Below are 21,390 nucleotides of genomic sequence, written 5' to 3'. Positions count from 1 at the left end.
AAAGTCGGCTTTACTGTTATTAAATATCAGGCAAAATATTATCCTGTATACTGAGTACAGAGAGAATGAATTACATGTACATATCATGAAACGTGAAAGAGAGGTGGTGAAATTTGACAAGTCTGCTCACGATATCTTTATAAAAACTTACGATCCAACAGAGCAAACTTAACTACCCGAGGACATTATTGTCATGGCATATTTATACCTATTCGAAAAATATGTTGAATGAATTTGAATGGAAATGTTCTTTTCTCCCAGAGTTAATGTGTATTGGGAGTTGATGGGATAGCATAACAGACCATAATCTCTCCCCCCCAACGCACTACAACGCCAACAGCTGAACCAGCAGAGGCAATCCTTACTGCTTCCCATGCAAAATGAGCACTTTATGTACACACACACACACACACACACACACACACACACACACACACACACACACACACACACACACACAATGTATGCTTAAACTACAGTTTTGTACATGTATGGCAGGTACTATACATACTGAGTTGAAAACTGAAACTCAGCTCACTACTGTAAGTCATTCGTCAGCAAACCATGACAAACACAGGCACTCATATTATTTGTGATGGGAAGGTGTGGGTGGTCGTGGGCATTTGGATTTGTTACGGTGAAAAAACTGCAATAATTACAATATCTAAAGAGCAGGGATATACCATTTAGAATATATGGCAGCGGAACGTATATATTCTCAAAATACAGCTCAAAAAATGCAAGTAAAAAAATAAAATAAATCTTAGCCAAACCACATTATGTGTAATATTCTTTTTTGACCCCTTACTTCACCGCTGTAAATATCGTTGCAGACGATACTGTAACGTAATTTATAGGACCACTAACCTTTGCAAATATAGTCTATTTTCACATAGCTCAGGCTCATGGATATATACTTCTCAAACCAAACTTAATATATTCTAAATATCAGCTCGTATGATAAGTTTCTCCTTCCTAATTCACGTCATGCTGCCGCAGCAACAGGCCGAACGAATCTGCAGCGTTGCAAGCCCTCGAGCGGCCGACCTCTGACCAGCAGGCTGTTTGCGCTCGTGAGCGTGCACGAGCGTGCGTCCGACACCTCGCGGCTTCCACGAACGCGGGCGCCTAGAGAGAGAGAGAGAGAGAGAGAGAGAGAGAGAAAGAGAGAAAGAGAGAGATAAGCCCCTTTAAAACATGGAGCGGAAGGTAGCCCGAGAGTTCCGGCACAAGGTAAGACAGATACGCGTGTTGTACTGGCCCGGACAAATATGTAGCAGCAAATACTGTAGCAAATGTTCAAAGCAAACTGTGATAGTTTGTTCTGATATGAAATACCGACGCAGACACGACTCATCTGATACTTAAACGCGTCTTCACTCACTCGCGGTGAGGATGGCTGAACTGACCCAACGCGTTTAGATATGGGAGCTAAAGCAGGGTGTTTACTGCGGGTGGGCGGCTGCCGTCGGCGACACGGACGCCGGTGTACCTGTAGTTGGGCTAAAAGGCGTTTAAAAGCGGAGTAGCGAGGACTACAGAGTTTCATCTCCCACTGTTATGGCGGTCCTGTGTGCGCTCAGGGGCGGTTGACTGGCACAGGTGAAACATGAAGGATGTTCCATAGTTCTTAAAAAATACAGTCGCGCTTATTTACTTTATTTAACTGAGGATATTTGTGAATATACGTTGTCTAACTGGAGCAGAGTACTGAAATAGACACCAAAGCTTACCAATGTGAACTATTTGTAATGATGTACCGTGAACCATCTGCTGCGTAAGAGGGGGTGGAGAACACAAAGGGCTGTTCTTCAGCCTTCTGGGTGGATGAAGTGTCGGAGGAGTGCAGTCAGGCAGGGAGGATTGCTTCATTTACTGCCGTGCGTGGAGGCCTAGGACAAGCAATAAAAGCCTTATCCTGTTGTAATGTTTGGATGGAGATCCCTTTTTGTCAGCTGTTGCAAATTCGTCATCATTTCCATTGGTTAAATCCTCAACGATATTTTGTCCATTCACGACACAAGAACAAAGGTGATTCATGCTGTGGATATCGGCTTTATTGGTTTATGATGCTAAAGTCCACACTCTATGAAGCAAGTGGGTTTGTATCATACATATTACACCATTTATATTTGCCACCACCTCTGTGCTATTCTATTCTATTCTATTCTATTCTATGTTAAGTTTGTCCCTAAATACAATAAAACACAATATGGTAGCATCAGCATGGAAGAAAACCAGAGAATGCCATTTTCTCTAAAGCAACACACACTTGTGTTAAATGAGCGCAAACAACAACAGTAAAAGAGGGAATGTAACTAAACACACAACAAGAACAGTTACTACAGTTACTAGCGCATAAGTGGCTGCAAAAATAGACAATAACTAAAACCAAACACATTCATACAGCTTAATTATCTAAACGACGATAATTAAACGGGGGGGGGGCGCGTGGCATCCTGGCAGTCCCCACCATGCGCCTCTGCACCTCTGCTCTCTTCCCGCCGGTCCGACTACCAGAGTCAGGTGGCAGACGCCACACAGCCACCCCTCCTTGGTCAGCGCCGGTACCGCAGTGTGCCCGCTCCTCAGCAGCCATCAGCCACAACTCCCAGCTTGTCATGGTTTCTGTGGAGCTCCGCAAGCACTCTAAGGCAGTGGAAGAACTCCGTAACTAGCCGCTCCACTGTCATGGTCACACTGTGGTCCAGGACTGCATGTACCTTGAGCCACAGCAGTGCACGTATAGTTTCACCTTTGTGTGGCAACCTGGCCGGTATAATCTCTGGCCTACACTGAAGTGTCTCGTCCCAGAAGACCCATGCACTGCGCTTGGTGCCACCTTCCTCAACTTATGCGTTGCCAACAGCTGCCCCACACGCAGCTCGGGCGCCGGCTTTTCCCACGAACAGCAAGCCGTCCTGCAGTCACGGGCTGACCCAGCCAGCCTGAAGCGCTTTAGCTGTGGCATCACGTCTGCCCAGCCTGGTTTCCACCCCGCTTGGGGCTCTTTGTCCTCTTTCCGGGTGCAGCGACACCCCTCACAGCTCACGGCGTGGAGTCCAGCAGCGATCAGTGACAGCAGTAACAGTAGCAGCAGGGATCGTCTCAGTCACCTCCTTTCCTCGGCGTGTGCGCGCTGTCAACACTAACCCGGCCAGCGCTGCCTCCTCATCATGCTCAGCTCCGCCGAGCTGTTTTCCATGCCATCTTTCCCAGATGGCTGCCTTGTTCCTGCCATCGTGCTCCGGGCTCCGTCCTGTTCGCTGCCCGCCTTGGAGTTTGTAGACGCGCCACTTGATTTCCGGCAGCAGAATCCCACTTCTGATACCAGTGTAGATTCCGTGGGGAAGAAGACCCAGAGAACGCCATCTTCTCCGTCGCTATTAAATGACCAAACAAAGCTGTGGAGAGACGCGCCGCATCCTTTGACTGTTCGCTGTTGTCCTCTACACTCTCTGCCCCTGCTCCAAGAGTCCGGTGATTTTGAGGAAGAGAAACGTATTTTCCACTGCAGATTTATTTAGAAAGCATTTATAAAGTCTTCTACATATATGATTAGAAATGTAAGTCTTAAAATATAGATTATAAATGTAAATCCCCCCCCCCCATGAAATTCACATATACATATCTTTTTAAATACTATTTTAAACAAACGTCCTTTTTCATAGCTGACTTCACCAAGGGGATATTATCCATTTCTACTGTCACATGTAAACCTTTGCAGAGACACTGAATAATGCTGTAAAACGAGCCTGCTGTGTATTAGAGCGCTGAGTGCAGGGCCATGAGCAGGTGTAGTGGAGCAGAGCAGGACCCAGCCAGCTCCGCTTGACCCCACCCCCCCTCACAAACACACCTCCCACATACATCCACACACACTCCTACTCTCGCTCTCTCAACCTCCCTTTTTCCTCTCTTGCCGTATACCTCTTAATGTGAGCGATGTGCTATATCATTGAGTGGCCCAAACGCTTTCTTAAAATATTCCTGCAGCAGTACAGCCAATACCAGGTGAGCAGGATGCTTCGGGCAGAGTCTTGCTGTGAGCAGTGCTTATCGCAGTGGGTTTGGGAGATTTGATGTGCTGCTGTTGTTTGCAGGTTGAGCTGCTGATTGACAATGAGGCAGAGAAGGATTACCTGTATGATGTTCTGCGCATGTATCATCAGTAAGTTCAGTCCCCATGTGACTGTGATTTGATTATTTTGTTTCACTCTCATTCAGTGATGGTATTAGTAGAAATGGTCTAAAAACAATGAAAACACTGCCATGACATGAAACCTTTGGTCACCTGGAAAAGGGCTAAAAGCATTAGTTTTCATCTGTAAATGCCAGATGGACTGCATGCTAGTTAAATATTTAAACGCATTTACATGTACATTTATATTTATATTTATATTTATGGCATTTAGCAGATGCTCTTATCCAGAGCAACTTACAAAAGTGTTTTGTCATTTACTCATAGAATACATACTAGCCAAAATGTATGTACAATTTTTATATTTTACATTTATGGCGTTTAGGAGAAGCTCGTATCCAGAGTGACTATATATATAGTGTTTTCTTATTGTTCTATAAACAAGTTTTTATAATGACCCAATAATATGTGTTGTGTGTGTGTGTGTGTATATATATATATATATATATATATATATATATATATATATATATATATATATATAGAGAGAGAGAGAGAGAGAGAGAGAGAGAGAGAGAGAGAGAGAGAGAGAGAGCAATAGAAAACACTGAGACCTTAATCAGGCCTATTCAATTTCTATTCATCAAGCGGAAACATACATGCAGGTTTTTCTACCTGATCTTTGTTTGGTGGCCCCATTGGACAGGGAGCTCAGGGCTATTGGATGGAGATCGGATAGTTTCCACTCTCCTCCGCTCCTTTGCAGGCACTCATCCACTAAAGTCCCTTTGCCACTGATATTTGAGTCAGGAATGAAATACCAGACATAAATGATTCATAGGCAAGGTCATACAGAGATATTACTAAGGACGTTACTTTTTAAATAGAATTATTTGTCCATTCAGTATGAGTGTGAGTAGTGTATCTTATATATCTTATATTTTTATATCTTATATAAAAATCTTTATCGGTGACCAAGTTCAAAGGCTTAACTCACAGTGTGCTCATTATAGTTTTATAAAGATAGCTTTATATACGGTTATAATTGGGGTGTGTCTGCAATAATAGCTGAAATCAAAAGTAGGTCTCAGAAAGTTTCTCATTTTAGATTTGTGACTGCTCGTGAGAACGCTACTTAAGTAGTCATGCAGGATAAAAACGCTTTTAATATGTTCATGGACCAGGGTAGGACACTTTTGAAGCGAACTGCAATGCATTAGGAATGTGCCTTCTGATATATACGACACAGCGGCTATTTTGCAACGAGCTGCTCAAGTTGCTCAAATCAAGTTTACGCTCTAGACGACTTGACTGCGTGTGCCCTGACGTACTACAGCCCTTTGAAGCAGATCCAAGCTTTGCCACCATGCTGCACCACTGTTGCCTTGTAGGTCCATGGAGCTGCCTGTTCTGGTGGGGGACCTGAAGCTGGTGATCAACGAGCCGAACCGGCTGCCCCTGTTTGATGCTATCCGGCCCCTCATACCTCTGAAACACCAGGTGGAGTATGACCAGCTCACACCCAAGAGATCCAGGTGAGTGCTAACGATCCAATGAGATATATATATATATATATATATATATATATATATATATATATATATATATATATATATATATATATATATATATATATATATATATATATATAAAAAGGTATACACATAGATAGATAGATAGATAGATAGATAGATAGATAGATAGATAGATAGATAGATAGATAGATAGATAGATAGATAGACAGAAAGGGACTTGACATCCCCCTGTTTACTGGAGTGGTGTAAATGCTCCCCCTCATGTTCAGTGAAGCATGGCAGATGAGTGCTCTTTATAAGCGCCCAGGCCACAGCTGTGTAACACGCACAGCTCTAATGGTGCAGAACCAGACAGCTCTGCTCAGCCAGCCCACGCGTCACATACACGGTCCACACTCAGAGGAGCTGAAGCTTTCAAGGGAAATTTTTCACCTCTTGCGATTGGCATTTTGTGTGTGTGTCTGTGGTCACTGTACTTTTGAGGTATTATTAATCGTTAAAAACAAAGACATAGGCATAACAACAACAAAAAAAGAAAGAAAAATGTCCAGGAAAAACAGTGATCGCATCTTTAACAAATGTTACTGAGGTCTTGCTGAATGTATGGTCACCTATTGCCATAACTCCTTGAATAGTTTGGTGATCCTGAATAAAGGTCGCCGCATGTGGGTTTTTGCAGCAGGTTTTATAGTCTAGTTTGATGGAATGTGTTGTGAATACAGTACCACACCAGCAGCTCTTTAGTTAACTCGCTGTGCGTAAGCAGGAAGCTGAAGGAGGTGCGACTGGACCGGGCTCACCCTGAAGGACTGGGACTGAGCGTACGCGGGGGGCTGGAGTTCTCCTGCGGCCTCTTCATCTCACAGATCGTCAAGGATGGACAGGCTGGGAATGTGGGCCTGCAGGTGAGAAAGTCAGAGAGATGTATAGACAGGGACACAGCGAGACAGGACCGTAGCTCCGATCTAAAGGCTGCAGTATAACATTATAATAAAGATTTCATTCATTCCGTTATTGAACAAAACAAAAATGCTTGTCAGTTGCAATTGGAAACCCATTCTTCCATCTACTGTCATGAGATTCAAATTTTTTTATAGCAAGTATGTTTTCTTGGGGTTATACACTACATGGCCAAAAGACGAGATTAATGGGATTGTTATCCCATTCCAAAACTGCACATTAATATAGCTCCCCTTTGGAGAAATAACAGCCTGCACTCTTCTGGGAAATATTTCCACAAGATGTTGGAGGGTGTCTTTGAGAATTTGGGCCCATACTGACTAAAGAGCATTTGTGTGGTCAGGCACTAGTGTTGGATGAGAAAGCCTGGCTCATACTCAACATTGCAAGTCATCCCAAAGATATTCAGCAGGGCTGAGGCCAAAATTCTGTACTGGCTTCCACACCAATCTTGTCCAACCGTGTCTCTATGGACCTGGCTCTGTGCTCAGGGGCACAGTCTTGCAGGAACAGGAAAGAGCCTTTCCCCAAACTGTTCACAGAGTGTTAGAAGCATATAATCATGTAATATGTCTATGTATGGTGTAGCGTTAACATTACCCTTCACTAAGAACTAAAAGGGCCTAGTCCAAACGCCGAAAAATGACGCTAGGCTTGTGTGCGGATGATCAGCTCGCAGACCCTTTCCAGGAGACTCCTGATGCGCAGTTCTTGTGCCGATGTCTGGAACTCTGTAGTGAGTGTTGCGGGATGGGAGGGTTTCCATGTTCCACACCTCTGCACTGAGCAGTCCGTCCGTCAGCTTGCCTGCTGTGCCACTTTGTGGCTGAGCTATTTTTTGCTTCTACAAGATGGCATCCTATGACAGTGTCACATTTAAAGTCACTCAGTTCTTCGGTACAACCCAGTCCACTGCCGGTGTCACTCTGTGGAGATTGCATGACTATGTGCTTGAGTTTATACACCTGTTAGAAAAGGACGTGAGTAAAATACCACAGTAATTAGGAGGGATGTAGTGTAAATATTTCAGTTTGTGGTACAGATCTGTTAAAGTGCAGATTGTCAATTTTACTCTACCAGTGACCCTAAATATACAGCTAAAGCAGCTGTGAGGTTTTTCAGGTCCAGTTAACTACAGTGTTCTTTACCAGCCAGGTCTTGTTTGAGCTGCTTTAGACGTCATGCAGGATTTGCCACCAAGTAGTTAACATTCATTTATAATTATACACATAAAAACCAAAGCAAATATGACATTCAGCAAGTGAAGCTTGTTTTTATTATTTAATTTTAAGTCCAGTGTACTAGATACAGAGCCAAACAGTACCAGCAAAACACAGTTCAAATATTCAGAGACTCCATAATATACTGATACCTGACCTTATTGTGTTGATGTTAGTGCAGTCTTGTACCACTAGGTGGGGTGAAGAGCTGTGCTTCTAGTCAAACTTGAACTGCATTCTGCATCACATTCTTCAGATTTTAATGAACAGTACTCAGACTTTCTAAGGAAGACTACATTTAGTCATGCAAACGAGTACAGACAAAGAGAGAAAATGACATTTGTATGCTGTTCATATTTCCTGAATGCCAAATGGTTAATGAGATGATGAAAGTGACCTTTATTAAAATGATAATTAATACAGAAGCTGGAACGATGTGATATACAGATACGATACAAATAATTTTGCTTTAAATAAATCCTCTTATTTCAGTAGGTTTACAGCAGAACACAAGTTATGGCAAAATATTAATATAATGCAATACAGAAAAGCATGGTACTAAATTAACAATGTTTACAAACATCCATTTTCTCAGTTACACATGTATGCCTATCTCATATTCATTTCTTTTTTCAATTTTGACCAGATGGAACTCAGTTGATCTACTGTCCATCCAAAATTAATTGCCTGGACAGAATGACTTTCACTAGACATCTATATGAATTTAGTAAAAGATCCTACAATAACCCAATGCATCCGGGACCTAATAGCTAGACGGCAGAGATGAGGCTCTCTGTTTCATTAGTGCTTTTTGGGTTTAATCTGTGGATGTAATCTGGCTGCGTAACCTCTCATAACAGGTGGGGGATGAGATTGTGCGTATCAATGGTTACTCCATCTCTTCCTGCACCCATGAAGAGGTCATCAACCTTATCAAGACTAAGAAGATCGTGTCTCTTAAAGTCAGACGTAAGTCTGGATGTCCAACTATAGCAGTGCACTCGAGGAAAGATAAATGTGCCTTTTTCTCAAAATATTGGATTTGAGGGCCGTGTAATGGCTAAAGGGCTGATTGCCAATTTGTCTTTGATTTTTCCTCAGATGTAGGAATGATTCCAGTAAAAAGGTAACTGAAGATCGTCATCTGCTACTCTACTCCTGTGCTAGAACTATCTGGCAGAACTTACAGTGCAGCCTGTACATAATTGGACAGTGAAATAATTATTGTTGTTTTGGCTTTGTACTGTGTACCATGTTGGTACATAGAGGAATTGTATTCCTTTTTTGGGAATCAAAAGCAAGATCAAGTCATTGACTTGGTCAGTTAAGAACATTTTCAGGCCCTAAATACTCATAATTGCTTTATGACTATAATTCAAATATTTGGCTCAAGGTACAGGGTCATCCAGCAAACTCTGAAATAAACCAATCAGACTGGCAGCCATAAATTATTGCCATAGCTGCCATAATTCATTTCAGTGGCAGCTATAAACTAATTTCATTGGCAGCCTTGTTTCAATGTAAATCCATTATTCTACCATACAGAGCCAAACAATATCACTGCATTGTTGTCTAAATATGTGTGCACTTCACTGTGAAAATATAAGACATCTTTGTTCAGGAATGAAATCAGTAATTATTATTTTCTCCACTAGTTCCTCTGATGAGCCTCTTAAGTGGCAGTTTGTTGATCAGTTTGTGTCTGAATCAGGGGTAAGTTCCAGAAGCCTTTTCAGCTGCATGTGCTCATCGTGTGTAATAAAGTCATACACAGTTACTGTTAATGTTGCCTAAACCTGTCAGGAGAAGAAGAGCAGCATTGCTGGCCTGGCGTCTATTGGAGAAAAGGAGATCAAGGAGAAAAAGGTGTTCCTCAGTCTGGTTGGCACCAAAGGCATGGGCATCAGGTGAAGTGAGGGGCATCAGGTGAAGTGGGGGGCATCAGGTGACGTGAAGTGGGGGGGCATCAGGTAACGTGAAGTGGGGGGGCATCAGGTGACGTGAAGTGGGGGGGCATCAGGTGAAGTGAAGTGGGGGGCATCAGGTGAAGTGAAGTGGGGGGCATCAGGAGAAGTGAAGTGGGGGGGGGGCACTGTATCCTAGTGTGTATTTGACTTGAGGGGTGGGTCACCATGATATTCCAGTTCTTTGCTCAAATGTATGGCCAATAAGCAGATTGAAACAAATTATTACTAAAATGAGTGGAATTTAGGAATGGAGAAAGATGTCTGTAGTGCTGTCCTTGCTGACACTGTGTGTGCTTTGATCTTGCTCTGTGTTGCAGCATCTCGAGTGGCCCCACTCAGAAACCAGGCATCTACATTAGCAATGTGAAGCCTGGCTCTCTGTCAGCAGAAGTGGGCTTGCAGGTACTGTCCAGCCCAGCAGTCTCTATTAGCCCCCAGACTGCCATAGCATTGAAGCATCTCTAACAGATCACAAATATTCCACTATATATACAGACACTAATGTGCTTTCTGGGGGGTGAATTTAGGTAGGCGACCAGATTGTTGAGGTCAATGGGGTGGATTTCACTGGAGTGGACCACAAAGAAGTAAGCCCAATTACCATGGCAACACTGTACACTGCCCAGAATTATCTCACACATCTCCCATGTTGTGTTCTAATTATATTGTTGCTAGGTGCAGAGGCTGCAGCCTCATTAGAATGGGGACTTGACCTGGAAGTAATGCAGTGTGGTGTTTGTTTTTCTAGGCAGTTCGAGTGCTGAAGAGCAGCAGGAGTCTAACGATCACTGTCCTCACAGGAGCTGTGAGTACCGCGGCACTGCGGTGACACATGGGGCACCCCAGCGCTCCGCTGGGCCTCATTAAAGCCTATTTGGACCTTTCGTTCACAGAGGAGTCTGTTACACGCAGACAACTCTTCCTCTCAGACGTTTCGCAAGGACAGGAAATTTAAGTCGTGTTTCTGATAAAACATTTTCCATTTTGAGACTTAATGTTTGACAATGTGACAATGAAATCTGATCAACTTTTTTCCTTAGAGTCTGAGATGAGAATGATAAATTGTGAAAAGTAATAAGGTTATATAAGTACAGAATGACACCATGGTTTTTGACATGGTTTCCATTGTTTCTTGGTCATTTAAGATGTAATGTTAAAATGTAAATGTTTAAAACCAGTAATTTAACAAAGTGAGATTGAGTGTGTGTCAGGTATGTATGTAGGGATTGTGTATGCATGTTTGTGCCTGCGTGCTGCATGTGTACACTCATACGCTGGTCCACACACACATATGTGCACACTGTGTGTGTGTGTGTGTGTAAACTCTCAGAAGTGTGCTACATGGCTCCACATGTGTGCGTTATTTCAGGGCAGTGAGTTGTTTATGACGGATGAGGAGAAGATTGCACTGGAAGCTCGGCGAGAACTGGATCGCCAGGAGCTCATGCACCAGAAGAAAATGGCCTTGGAGACCAACAAGATCATCAAAGACCAGCAGGAGAAAGAGCGCCTGTCAGTGAAACAGCAGTCGTTACACATGCAAACCAATACAGTCCATACCACTGGCTCTGCACTAATTATTCAGCACCCACTGGTAACATAAGAGCCTCACTGGGTGTAGCTTGATTCATTCTGACACAACAACAACAGTAATGTTGTTGCTTTTGAAGCTCACGTATTCTCACTTTGATAGGTGCAGTCTTCAGGGTGTGTTTGGATGTCCAGTCCCTTGTTACTGGCTACATCAAGTTGGGATGATTTTTATTGATTTGTCATATATTTTCTCATAGGAGAAAACTGGAGATGTCCCAAAAGACTGCAGAGGAAGAGGAACGGTATAGACAGGAGATAGAAAAGTATGTTTGCTATACAATCAGTTTAAAAAGAGAAGCCCATTTTACAGCTGTGCTAATTTGCTCCTTGTTCTTTTTTCTTTGTGTCAGGCTCGAGGCCGCCGAGAAAAAGCACAACCGAGAATGGGAGGAAGACTGGGGTTCTACGGAGAAGCCTAAAACCCCGTCTCCTGCTCCGTCACCTCCGCCCCCAGCCAAGCCCCGAAACTCAGGTGGGTTACAACACAGGCTGACTGTGTCACTCCTAAGCCTCTCTTCCCTTGCCAGAGTCGAGAGACATCTCGCTAACACCTTCCTGTTCTCTACCGCTGGTGACCCCAGGGTAAACGAGTTAACCGCGTTCAGAAGTTTCTCATGTTTTGAGACCCACTTTCTCACTTAACATTTTTTAGTGCTCTTCTGTGCATGAGCGGATGTGCATTCCGTCTTTGTGAATGCAAATCTCTTTGTTCTCTCTCTCTCTCTCTCTCTCTCTCTCTGGCATGCTGTGGCTTGCACCCCTGTCCCATACAGCTGGTGAGAGTGACGCTGGTGTTGAAGGAGCGGAAATAGAGGGTGGAGAAGTGAGTGTTAGAGCTTGACTGTTAGACAGAGAAATGTGATGTTTCACACTCTGCAGACACAAAGATTTCCTTTGACAACCCCTTCTTTCAGTTTTTCCTCTAATTCTATGCTATTGCACGCAATATAAGGCCATAAAATGCACGTCCTTTTACCATCTTTCCACTGGTTGGGTCATTTCGCGGCAGCTGTTGTGTTTTCATTTGCCAGTTTCATTAGTACATTTGCCTTTTGATCATTGGCTCTTTTTTTAACCTTTTGATCTCTTGCTTCCATAGCTCTCAGTTGGTTTTACCGCTATGAAGGAAAGTTTCCCTCAATCCGAAAGGTATTGTGTGTGTTGGAATGCAGTGCAGTTTGGTGGATGTAGACCCCAGAATTCCTTCTGTGACATCTGCAGAAAGAGCTTGGCTCTTTCTAAGATGTAATTAGAAGCATTAAATAAACATATTTGTTGTGTCTGTTGTGTCGTTGTGACAACCTACTAAATATCTGTTGAGTTCAGTCAGGCGTTAGCTGGTGTTGTTTTCATTGTAAGTACTGTATGTGGCGTGTAATACAACTCTGCAATATAAAAACTGCCTATTAATACTCAGAAATCAAAAGAGGCAAAAAAGAAGAAGAAGAAGATGTCAAAGACAGACACGCTCCCAACAGAGCGAAAAAGTAAGAAAGAGATGGAGTTTGAGCTGAAGCTGGCCAAAGAGAAGGAGGAAATACTTGAGCGAGAAAAACAGATGAAAATCAGTCGACTCCTGCAAGAGGTACAGCCTTCAACTGTCTGCCACTGCAGTGTTTGCCTCCATTTTAATGACGTGCTTCCGTTGCCGATGGTGTGAAGTTTCCTCTAAGCCTCCGATGGGAGCCATTTTGGTTCAAAGCACATTGGCCAGTCTGCTGGCTTTTGTTGCACAAGAGAGAAGCGAGTGGGGAGCACACAGATTAGTTTAAGGCCCTTGTGATGTTTCCGCGTGTTCATCACGGCTCTGCTGGTGTGGGCAGGTGTCTGAGACAGAGCGAGAGGACCTGGAAGAGTCTGAGAAGGTGCAGCACTGGGTAGAGAGGCTATGCCAGACTAGACTGGAGCAGATCTCTTCAGTGGAGAACGATGCTCCCGAGGTAAACGTACCGGGCCTCCTCACAGAGCCCAGGCTGGATGCGGACCGACATCCAGTTAGTCTGGCGACCTCATCTGTCTGCTGATGTGCTACAGTGATCGCCTGATTATCACACAAATTTTGGAGAAGTGTGTGTGTGTGTGTGTGTGTGAGACTGATGTAAATGTATAGTGTTTTGGTGGTTTATATTGACTGCCTCGTGAACTTGTGGCGGGGTGGAGCTACAGTGGCCTTTGTGGTGTGCTGCATGGTGACGTGGAGGCCTGAGGCAGCGTCGGCCTTTTAAGCAGATGAAGTGTTTCTGCAGATGTCTCCGGCCCGTTCTCCTGCATCCACTGGGCCACATGTGAGAAGGTTTGCTAGAGGCCTGCAGCTCGCCACCACTGACTTGGATGACATCAACCTGGATGACGTCGACCAGAGTCTGAGGCAGCCTTTGAAAAGACTGGCTCCTACTCCACCCGCCTCGACCCAACCCCCACCACCGCGGCCTCTTGCCCCAGCCTCATCACGCTTTCACCACACGCCCGTCCGTCCCCCTCCATCCCCGAGGCCCTCCCTTACCCCCTCTCACGCTGCTCCCCCTTCACCCAGACTAGCCGCTCAGCACTCACCTTCTCCGCCCACGTCCTGGGTGCCTCCGTCGTCGATGAGTCACGGACGGCCAGCCCCCATGCCGCCCGCACCCTCCTTCCGAACCTGGGCTCCGTCGTCCTCCCACCCCCCGCCTCCGCCCCCTGCACCTCCCCCACCACCACCACCTCCTCCTCCACCGCCTCCTCCCCCTCAGCAGGAAGAGGACACATATCACACTGCCCCTCCCAGCTACCACCAGCCCATCAGCCCCTTTGAGCATGGGAGTGGCTGGAACGGCAACAGCTACAGGCGGCGAAGGGGATACCGTGTGAACTCACCCTGCAGCCTCTCCCATGCTGGCAGTCAGAAGGTAGCGCCACATCAGTTTACATCCATCACGCGTGAGAAAGAGCTCTCAAAGAGCCATTCTTTTCCGAAATGGTTTGAATGGACTGTGTTTGATTTGCATATTGCTGTAGTGTTAGCTTGCATGATTTGCATGGTGTGGTGGAAACACTGACCTGTAGGTGACGGTATTTCTCATGACAGAAACGTTGTTTGTACAAGGTTGCTTGTGAGTGGCGGGACAAACAAGATTGATGTGTTTTAGTGGAGATTTCTACGTACTCTTGTATTGTGGTCTTATCTGAGTTGTCGGGATTCAGATTTTCTGGATTTGACATGTTGTTGATGTGGCACAGGTTATGAGAAACACTTCTCATGCTAGCAGGATATCAACATCCAGCCACCCACTGGTGAGCATTACCTCCCTCTTCTCTGAGCTGGGACTGACACAAGACTGTTTGTCTGTCTTAGAGACTCTTCGACAGAAACTGTAACTCAAACTGTATCCTGTGTTCAGCTATCTATCTACCCCAGAGCACAGGGTCATTGTGTATGTGTGGTTTGAATGAACAGAAATCACTTGCTAGAGGTGTCATTCAAATTGTGATTCCCACTAATCCCCCGTGCCTCATTCTGGCCACTGTCTAGCAAATAGCTCCTAGTCCTCCTAACCAGAGGCGACAGATCAAGCCCGTCATGGCAAAGCCAGTCATGCTGCCCCAGTCTCAGACCTCACACAGACCAGTATTACGACCAGAGCCCATGGTAAGTGCGAGAAATATACAGCCACTGGCTACACTGTTACTGGGCCCAGTAAAAGAGTGGTGAGGATAGGATATTATTGTGACAAACCTGCCATTGACTGCACTGATTTATAAGTCCAGCGTTTCCTCCTCAGGGAAAAAGAAGCGGTGCGAGAAGCAGATCACATACTTAGTTACTGTGTTGACACATAAAGGCTGTGATTAATAGACTGTAAAGCTTCAATCCAGTTGCCTGATCCATTTCTAGCTGTTATTTTCTTTTATTAAATCACAGAAATAGGCACAATTCATCCTTAGATGGTGTCCATCCTATCGATGTGGTTATTGCAGAAGAAAACAGGAGGCAAAAATGACGAGTCAAGCAAATACCCTTCTATCTGACTGCTGCTGTTGTATTTAAGTCCTGATAATGGCCAAGCTGTTCAGGTCACACATACAAACAATCTATGATATCAGCACTGAGAAGGCCAATATTGCAAAAACAATACAAAGTGCAAAAAAATAAATAAATAAATAAATAATTGCAAAAAGTATACATAGCTACTGCTAACATTTTAATTATTCATTCTTTTTGAATAATGTCTTTCCCACAGTAATGTAGCCCCAAGGTTAACAAGAAATGGGCTTGAGTGTTGTCTTACAGTCATTCAGTTCCCATAGGCAACTAACTTGTGTTTTTTTGTAACTTAATTGCCAGCATTACCTAGTGGAGATACAGATGTATTTCTTTGTGTGTGTGTGTGTGTGTGTGTGTGTGTGTGTGTGTGTGTGTGTGTGTGAGCGAGACAGACAGAGAGAGAGAGAGAGAGAGAGAGAGAGAGAGAGAGAGAGCTGTGCGCTTTGTAATACTGACCTGCATCTGATTCTGTGTTGTAGTCACCACAGATGCTCAAGCGGATGGTGATGTACAACACTTCCTTTAAGGCCAACCAGAAACAAGTAATCCCAGGCCTTCTGAGTGGTGCTGCCTCTGCCCCTTTGAGTCTTTCCTGTTTATAGTTATCGGTGTCTGGGGGCGTGCCTGTTATATTGCATGTGCTATGAAGTGCTTTCAGTCTTTATTTGCAAAGTATATACACAAAGTATATATGGCCTTTTGTACTAATTTGAGGCTGATGCTACAATTGCATGTTTATCGAAAAGGTGGAGTGTGATGTCTGAATATGGCTGAGGAATCTGCTTCAGGATCAGCACAAAAGGCCGTCCTGCGCAGTGTGCTGTGGAGCGCATCCTGCCCCCGTTTCCTTATTTCCTTTTCATTTTATTTCACGTTTGACCTCGCGTGAACCTCTACTCCATCTCTAGTGGTAATGTTTACCGTGCTTAGTGATGGGCGGCATTTGCACAGTGAGACGACATTTGGCCGGCGTGCCCTGCTTGTTTACTCTGCACCTAGGTCTGTAGCTAGAGCAGCTGATAAATCACTGCACTGGAGCCTACACTGGATCAGACCATTAAGAAACTGTTAACTCTTTCAAAATAGCTCTTTAAGGCTGATAGTGCTTGCCAGCGTTCATCAGGAATATATTACGCAGCATTGCGGTTTTGCGGCTACGTGTTGACACCGATTATGTTGCTATTTGAGTAAGAGTTATTATAAACAGCATCTGTGATGAGGAAGGCACACACAATTCTACGTGTTTGTTAGGACTGAATTTTCAGAAACCTGATATTAATTTGTTGTTGGTAGGTTATAATGAAAATTAAATGAGCATTCTTTAGTGTCAATGTTAAATCAGCCTCTTACATCTATAACTCATTCAAACAGCTATTATCCTTGACAAGACACACCAAGGGATGTGTGTTATTCATATGTGTTGAAATACAGACATGAGATCAATGGTATCATTATGAAATGCATCATTATGTGTGTGTGTGTGTGTGTGTGTGTGTGTGTGTGTGTGTGTGTGTGTGTGTGTGTGTGTGTGTGTGTGTGTGTGTGTGTGTGTGTGTATGCATACACCCTTAGCAGCTTTTCTGCCTTATTCAGGCTGAATCAACTGCAGCTCAGTCACACCAATCACGTTTGAAATGGAGGGGGGGTGACGTGTGTGACATAAAAGAGAGTGTAATCCTTCACTATGACAACGGCTAAATGCTGCAGATTGCAGTGTGGCATTCTTTGTTTGAAGCCACTCAACATTTGTCACTACCCATTTGAGCCACACATCAAGGGAGACAACTGGCTTTGGATTCCCTCTTTGAATTCATCGACCACGAAGCTGCCAGTGATCCAACCAACCAAATTCTCCTTGACTCATGTCATATATTCATCACGCATGTATACAGTGCTTGATACAGGCCCCTAGCTGGACGTTGGGATAATGTGCAACCCCAGTTACTTATTATACATGTATTTTAACAGTAAATAAAGATGTATTCAGTTTATATTAATATGCAATTTGAAAGAAAAGGGGTTGTCAGTTGTTCTGAATATTCCTTCCATATTTTCATTCATATGTGTGTGTTCCATATATACAGCCATCTGTATTCATCTGTATTCACAAAAGGTTGAGAAATTGACTTCTATTGAGTTTTTTTTGTTTGTTTGTGTAATTTAGACTAATACATTTTTGGGAATTGGGGTGCTAATGAATACTTATTGACTTGGAGACAGATTTGTAATGTAATGGAAACTCCATCCATACATGTCTCTATGCTCCCTCAGTGAGCGCTCTTCCACTGTTTTCACCCTGCTGTCAGCCTTCGTCCCAGAACAAACCACCTCTTCTCTTATTTATTTGTCCAGGGATTCCAGAAATATGTGGATGACTTTGACCCCTATTCCATGGTAACGTATAGCTTGTGGGAAATATGGGAGGGCTGCACTCTGACCAACACCGAGCTGTTGTTACCTCCAGAATATGCCACTCAGCTTGCATACTCCTTCTCTTTTTGGAGTTTGGAGACTGAGATTGACTTGCAAGCAACATTTTAACTTGAAAACAGTACAGAAATGACTACAGATATTGTCCAATAGTTTGCTAAACAAATCACCTCACTGAGTTAAACCTTTATTTCATATGTTAATAGGAAGCAACAACTAAGAGATGATAGTTCTAAACAGGTAGCAAACCTTTAGTGCTTTTTGGCATCCCTTAAGGATTTTGGATGCAGAACCATAGCAAATTCCTCCCCTCTCAAAACATCATTATACTCGTAGAAGACCTGGTTGTCTTTGGAGAAGTGAAAATTCCTGAAATCAAGTCTATTGGATTTGTCTTATATGTCCAGTATAATAAACAGACTGCAGTACATTGAAATGTAACCAAATCTCGTGTGCTTTTTCACTAAACATGAACTTGACAGCCATACCCATGCAGCACATCTCTGGCCCATGTGGCCAGTACTCTGTGCTGCGCTGTGAGTGTTTTGGTGCTGGTCCTTTCTCGTTCTGTATCATGTGTTTGTCTCCATTATCAGTTCACTCCAGAGCAGATATCAGCAAAAGATGTACGGCTGCTGAGAATTAAAAAGGTAATCACTTTACATTGCTTTGTAGATTAGGCTTGACATTAGCATTTGTTTATTGAAACAAGCCTTAAGAATATGTTGTTTAGTCTAGTGTTTTGTTCAGAAAGTTTTAAACATTAAATACACCCATCAGAAGTGAGGAATAAGGGCACATCTTAGTTGGTATAGAGTTTAACAGATGTGCTGTCACTTCCCTGTGAGGATGACTCCTCTGTTGGATCGGTTATCAGGCAAACATGTTGTTTGAATGTGCAGAATCTGATTAGCAGAAATATTTTCCTAGCCAGAATAAACATTTAAGCTTTCCAGCAGGGGTGGCCATCTCAAGTCCTAGAAGACCACAGCATATCAGGGCTTTTCCAGGATTTAACACTCCTGATATGTATTAGAAAATCAAGAGAGTGTTTATGATCATTAGGAGATGAGTTGGATCGTGTGTTCTGGAGCAGGGATGTCAGTAACCTGGGAAGTGCTGCAGTCCAGCCTTACTGTGTGTGTTCTGCAGGAGGGCCCACTGGACATAGCAGTAGAAGGTGGGATAGACTCGCCGCTAGGAAAACTTGTGGTTTCCGCCATCTATGAAGGAGGTTCAGCTGACATGCATGGTGAGAGTAGTAAAACATCATTGTTCTTACTTTAATCACTGAATTATAATTGGAATTATTGTTTGAAGATGATCAGATCTAGAAACCTTGTTGCATATATTTGAACCTAACTGAGTGTTGTAGCTAACTTTGTGTTTCTGTCAGGTGGGGTGGTGTCAGGTGATGAGATCATGGCAGTCAACGGAAAGATTTTGACAGATGTGACCCTGACTGAAGGGCAGAACTCTTTAGCTTGGGCCTGGAACACTGGAGGGGTGAGATGGCTTTGGGGTTGGGGGCTGTGTGTGTGGGTGTTTTGGCTCTGGTGTTTACTGCCATCAGTGTGTGTTGGGGAATCCCTGTCTAATATTTGAGTGACATGCCCTGATTTTAAAGGTTTCCTTATTCCAAATGAATATGTTTTAACATATACAAACATGCGAAGGATTTATTCAGTTAAAGGTTTTATGGATGCCTAATTTGAGTGGACTATAAGTTTTGTTTTACTGTGGTTTTGGGGTTCCATAAAATCTGAGGGAGGAGGATAAAATTGTTTTCATTATGGAAATAGATTTGATATGAAATTGCATTAATTATTCATTGTATTATCAAACTGGATTGTACTACTAGACATTGCGCTGCAATATGTTACAAAAAAAATGATGTATGTCGGTATGAGTGGAAGGATGATGGGATAAATGAGAGATGCAGAGGGAGGTAATGATAAACAATTTGATTAATGGGTATTAAGTGTGTGTGTGTGTGTGTGTGTGTGTGTGTGTGTGTGTGTGTGTCCTCAGGACTGGATTGACCTGGTGATAGCAGTGTCACCTCCAAAGGAATATGAAGATGAAGTGTATGTACATTGTCAAAGTTTTCATGCTTTCTGCCAGTCCTCTAAAATGTTTGGTTTATCACATCACATTCTCTTAATTTACTCAGTGAAGCTTAACCAAAATATTGAAAACTGAAGCAGTTAATCTTCATTGAGCTAATTTAAGTGTTATGGTCTTTTCCTTTTTGCTATATAATCAGAAAATCTTTGCATAATCATGTCTGTGAAAACAATGTGACCCTTCCTCTCTACCCCCTCATGTACTTAATCCCAGAATGTTATATATGCATGTAGTTAATGTGAAAGGAGCAGCTCTTGGCATGTACATCTATGTGCTGAATGTGTGCCTCCTGTACACTACATGTCCAGCCCTAAAGCAGCATCAGTCAGTTCTGCCCCAAACCGAAAGGTTTTCCAGAGCAGTGCCTCTGTGTACAGGCAGGGCTATGTGCTACAGATGAAAGCCCCACACCCCACGGCCTGATCCGCTGCCAGTCCTGGGTAACCCCTTTGACCCCGTACAAATTAGAGTGAGCGTATGCCTCATGAACATGTGACTGTCTCTCTGTCAATCAAGAAGCCCAGCTGTGCTGTCCAAGTGATTTTCAGCATGTGGCGTTTTTTTTTGGTTTTTTTTGGTTTGGTTTGGTTTAGGTTTTTTTTTGTTTGTTTGTTTTGGTCTGTTTATGAAGCGTTTTTTTCCTGTAGCTTTTAGTGGGTAGTAGCTTTAAACAGTGAGTCTACCTTGTATCTTGTAGATATTTTCATGTATACATTTTCAGAAAAAAAAGTGGCCATCTGAAATGTGTCCAAAATGAAATACTTGTGCATCCAGGCCAGGGCCTTTAGCAGTCATTCTGATTGATGTTGTTCAAAGGGACGGTCACATGTCATGACTCATACTGAAACATTTGATTTGGTTGGTTTCATCTCACCACCTGCTAATGCATGTTGCTATTAATGTTCTGTAGAACTAGTTGGGTCATGTTGCGGTCAGATGTTTAAGGGTAGTGTTGAAATGAGCCACATTTATTGAGCCATCAATGTATTTCTTATATGAAATGGGTCAGAAGATTCAGCAGTAGTCTCATTTAGCAACATGCTCTGCAGTGTGTTTCTGTCTGTGAATCTAGTGTAGTCTAGCTGTGTGTTCTAATCTCTTTGTGTGAAGGCGTGAGACATAATGAAGATATCCTCCTCATTTATAATCTATAATCTATTTATAATTTTTTATTTGCTTTTCTTTTTTGTAGGACATTCTTCTAAGGCATCCTTCTAGGCTGTGCACAGAAGAGGAACACAGTGTGAAATTGTTCTTTCTTCTATTTATTTGTAATTTTACAGACCTTGTGTATTCAGTATGTAAAAGGAAGGCTGAATATTCATGCAGATAAATGAATTAATAAATACAATAAAATGGATTACACACTATAGTTCACAGATTATGGAAAGATATG

The 21,390-nt window shown here is 43.3% G+C and overlaps 1 protein-coding gene across 3 annotated transcripts; it reads left to right on the top strand.

The window, feature by feature from the left end:
• The first annotated feature begins 1,023 nt into the window (after nt 1-1,023).
• On the top strand, nt 1,024-21,384 carry ush1c (Usher syndrome 1C). Of its 3 annotated transcripts, XM_081711820.1 has the most exons (27): nt 1,024-1,233; nt 4,104-4,171; nt 5,533-5,676; nt 6,443-6,581; nt 8,717-8,825; nt 8,958-8,982; nt 9,512-9,569; nt 9,660-9,763; nt 10,141-10,225; nt 10,351-10,410; nt 10,572-10,628; nt 11,193-11,335; nt 11,614-11,679; nt 11,767-11,888; nt 12,516-12,565; nt 12,834-13,001; nt 13,240-13,356; nt 13,663-14,301; nt 14,633-14,686; nt 14,925-15,041; nt 15,917-15,979; nt 17,790-17,831; nt 18,464-18,517; nt 19,020-19,119; nt 19,264-19,373; nt 19,899-19,954; nt 20,303-21,132. In XM_081711820.1, the coding sequence occupies exons 1-27, from the start codon at nt 1,198-1,200 to the stop codon at nt 20,415-20,417; spliced, it is 2,901 nt and encodes a 966-aa protein (XP_081567946.1). In that variant the 5' UTR covers nt 1,024-1,197; the 3' UTR covers nt 20,418-21,132. The 3 variants fall into 3 exon arrangements, with proteins under 3 accessions (XP_081567946.1, XP_081567947.1, XP_026871020.2); XM_027015219.3 differs by lacking the exons at nt 12,516-12,565; nt 12,834-13,001; nt 13,240-13,356; ... (3 more) ...; nt 15,917-15,979; nt 20,303-21,132 and adding exons at nt 12,190-12,239; nt 21,187-21,384 and having other exon boundaries at nt 1,043-1,233; XM_081711821.1 differs by lacking the exons at nt 12,516-12,565; nt 12,834-13,001; nt 13,240-13,356; ... (2 more) ...; nt 14,925-15,041; nt 15,917-15,979 and having other exon boundaries at nt 1,035-1,233; nt 11,767-11,892; nt 17,744-17,831; nt 20,303-21,124.
• Nucleotides 21,385-21,390: the final 6 nt, after the last annotated feature.

This window comes from Electrophorus electricus, chromosome 4, assembly GCF_041902795.1.
Source record: "Electrophorus electricus isolate QZ-2024a chromosome 4, ASM4190279v1, whole genome shotgun sequence".
NCBI lineage: Eukaryota > Metazoa > Chordata > Actinopteri > Gymnotiformes > Gymnotidae > Electrophorus > Electrophorus electricus.
This window is presented reverse-complemented; position numbering and strand designations above follow the sequence as displayed.

Coding starts and splice junctions, on each gene's coding strand:
- ush1c (XM_081711820.1), top strand. CDS start 1,198: ATGGAGCGGAAGGTAGCCCGAGAGTTCCGGCACAAG. Junction 12,566..12,833: donor AGTTTCCCTCAATCCGAAAG/GTATTGTGTGTG, acceptor ATTAATACTCAG/AAATCAAAAGAGGCAAAAAA. Junction 17,832..18,463: donor ACTTTGACCCCTATTCCATG/GTAACGTATAGC, acceptor CTCCATTATCAG/TTCACTCCAGAGCAGATATC.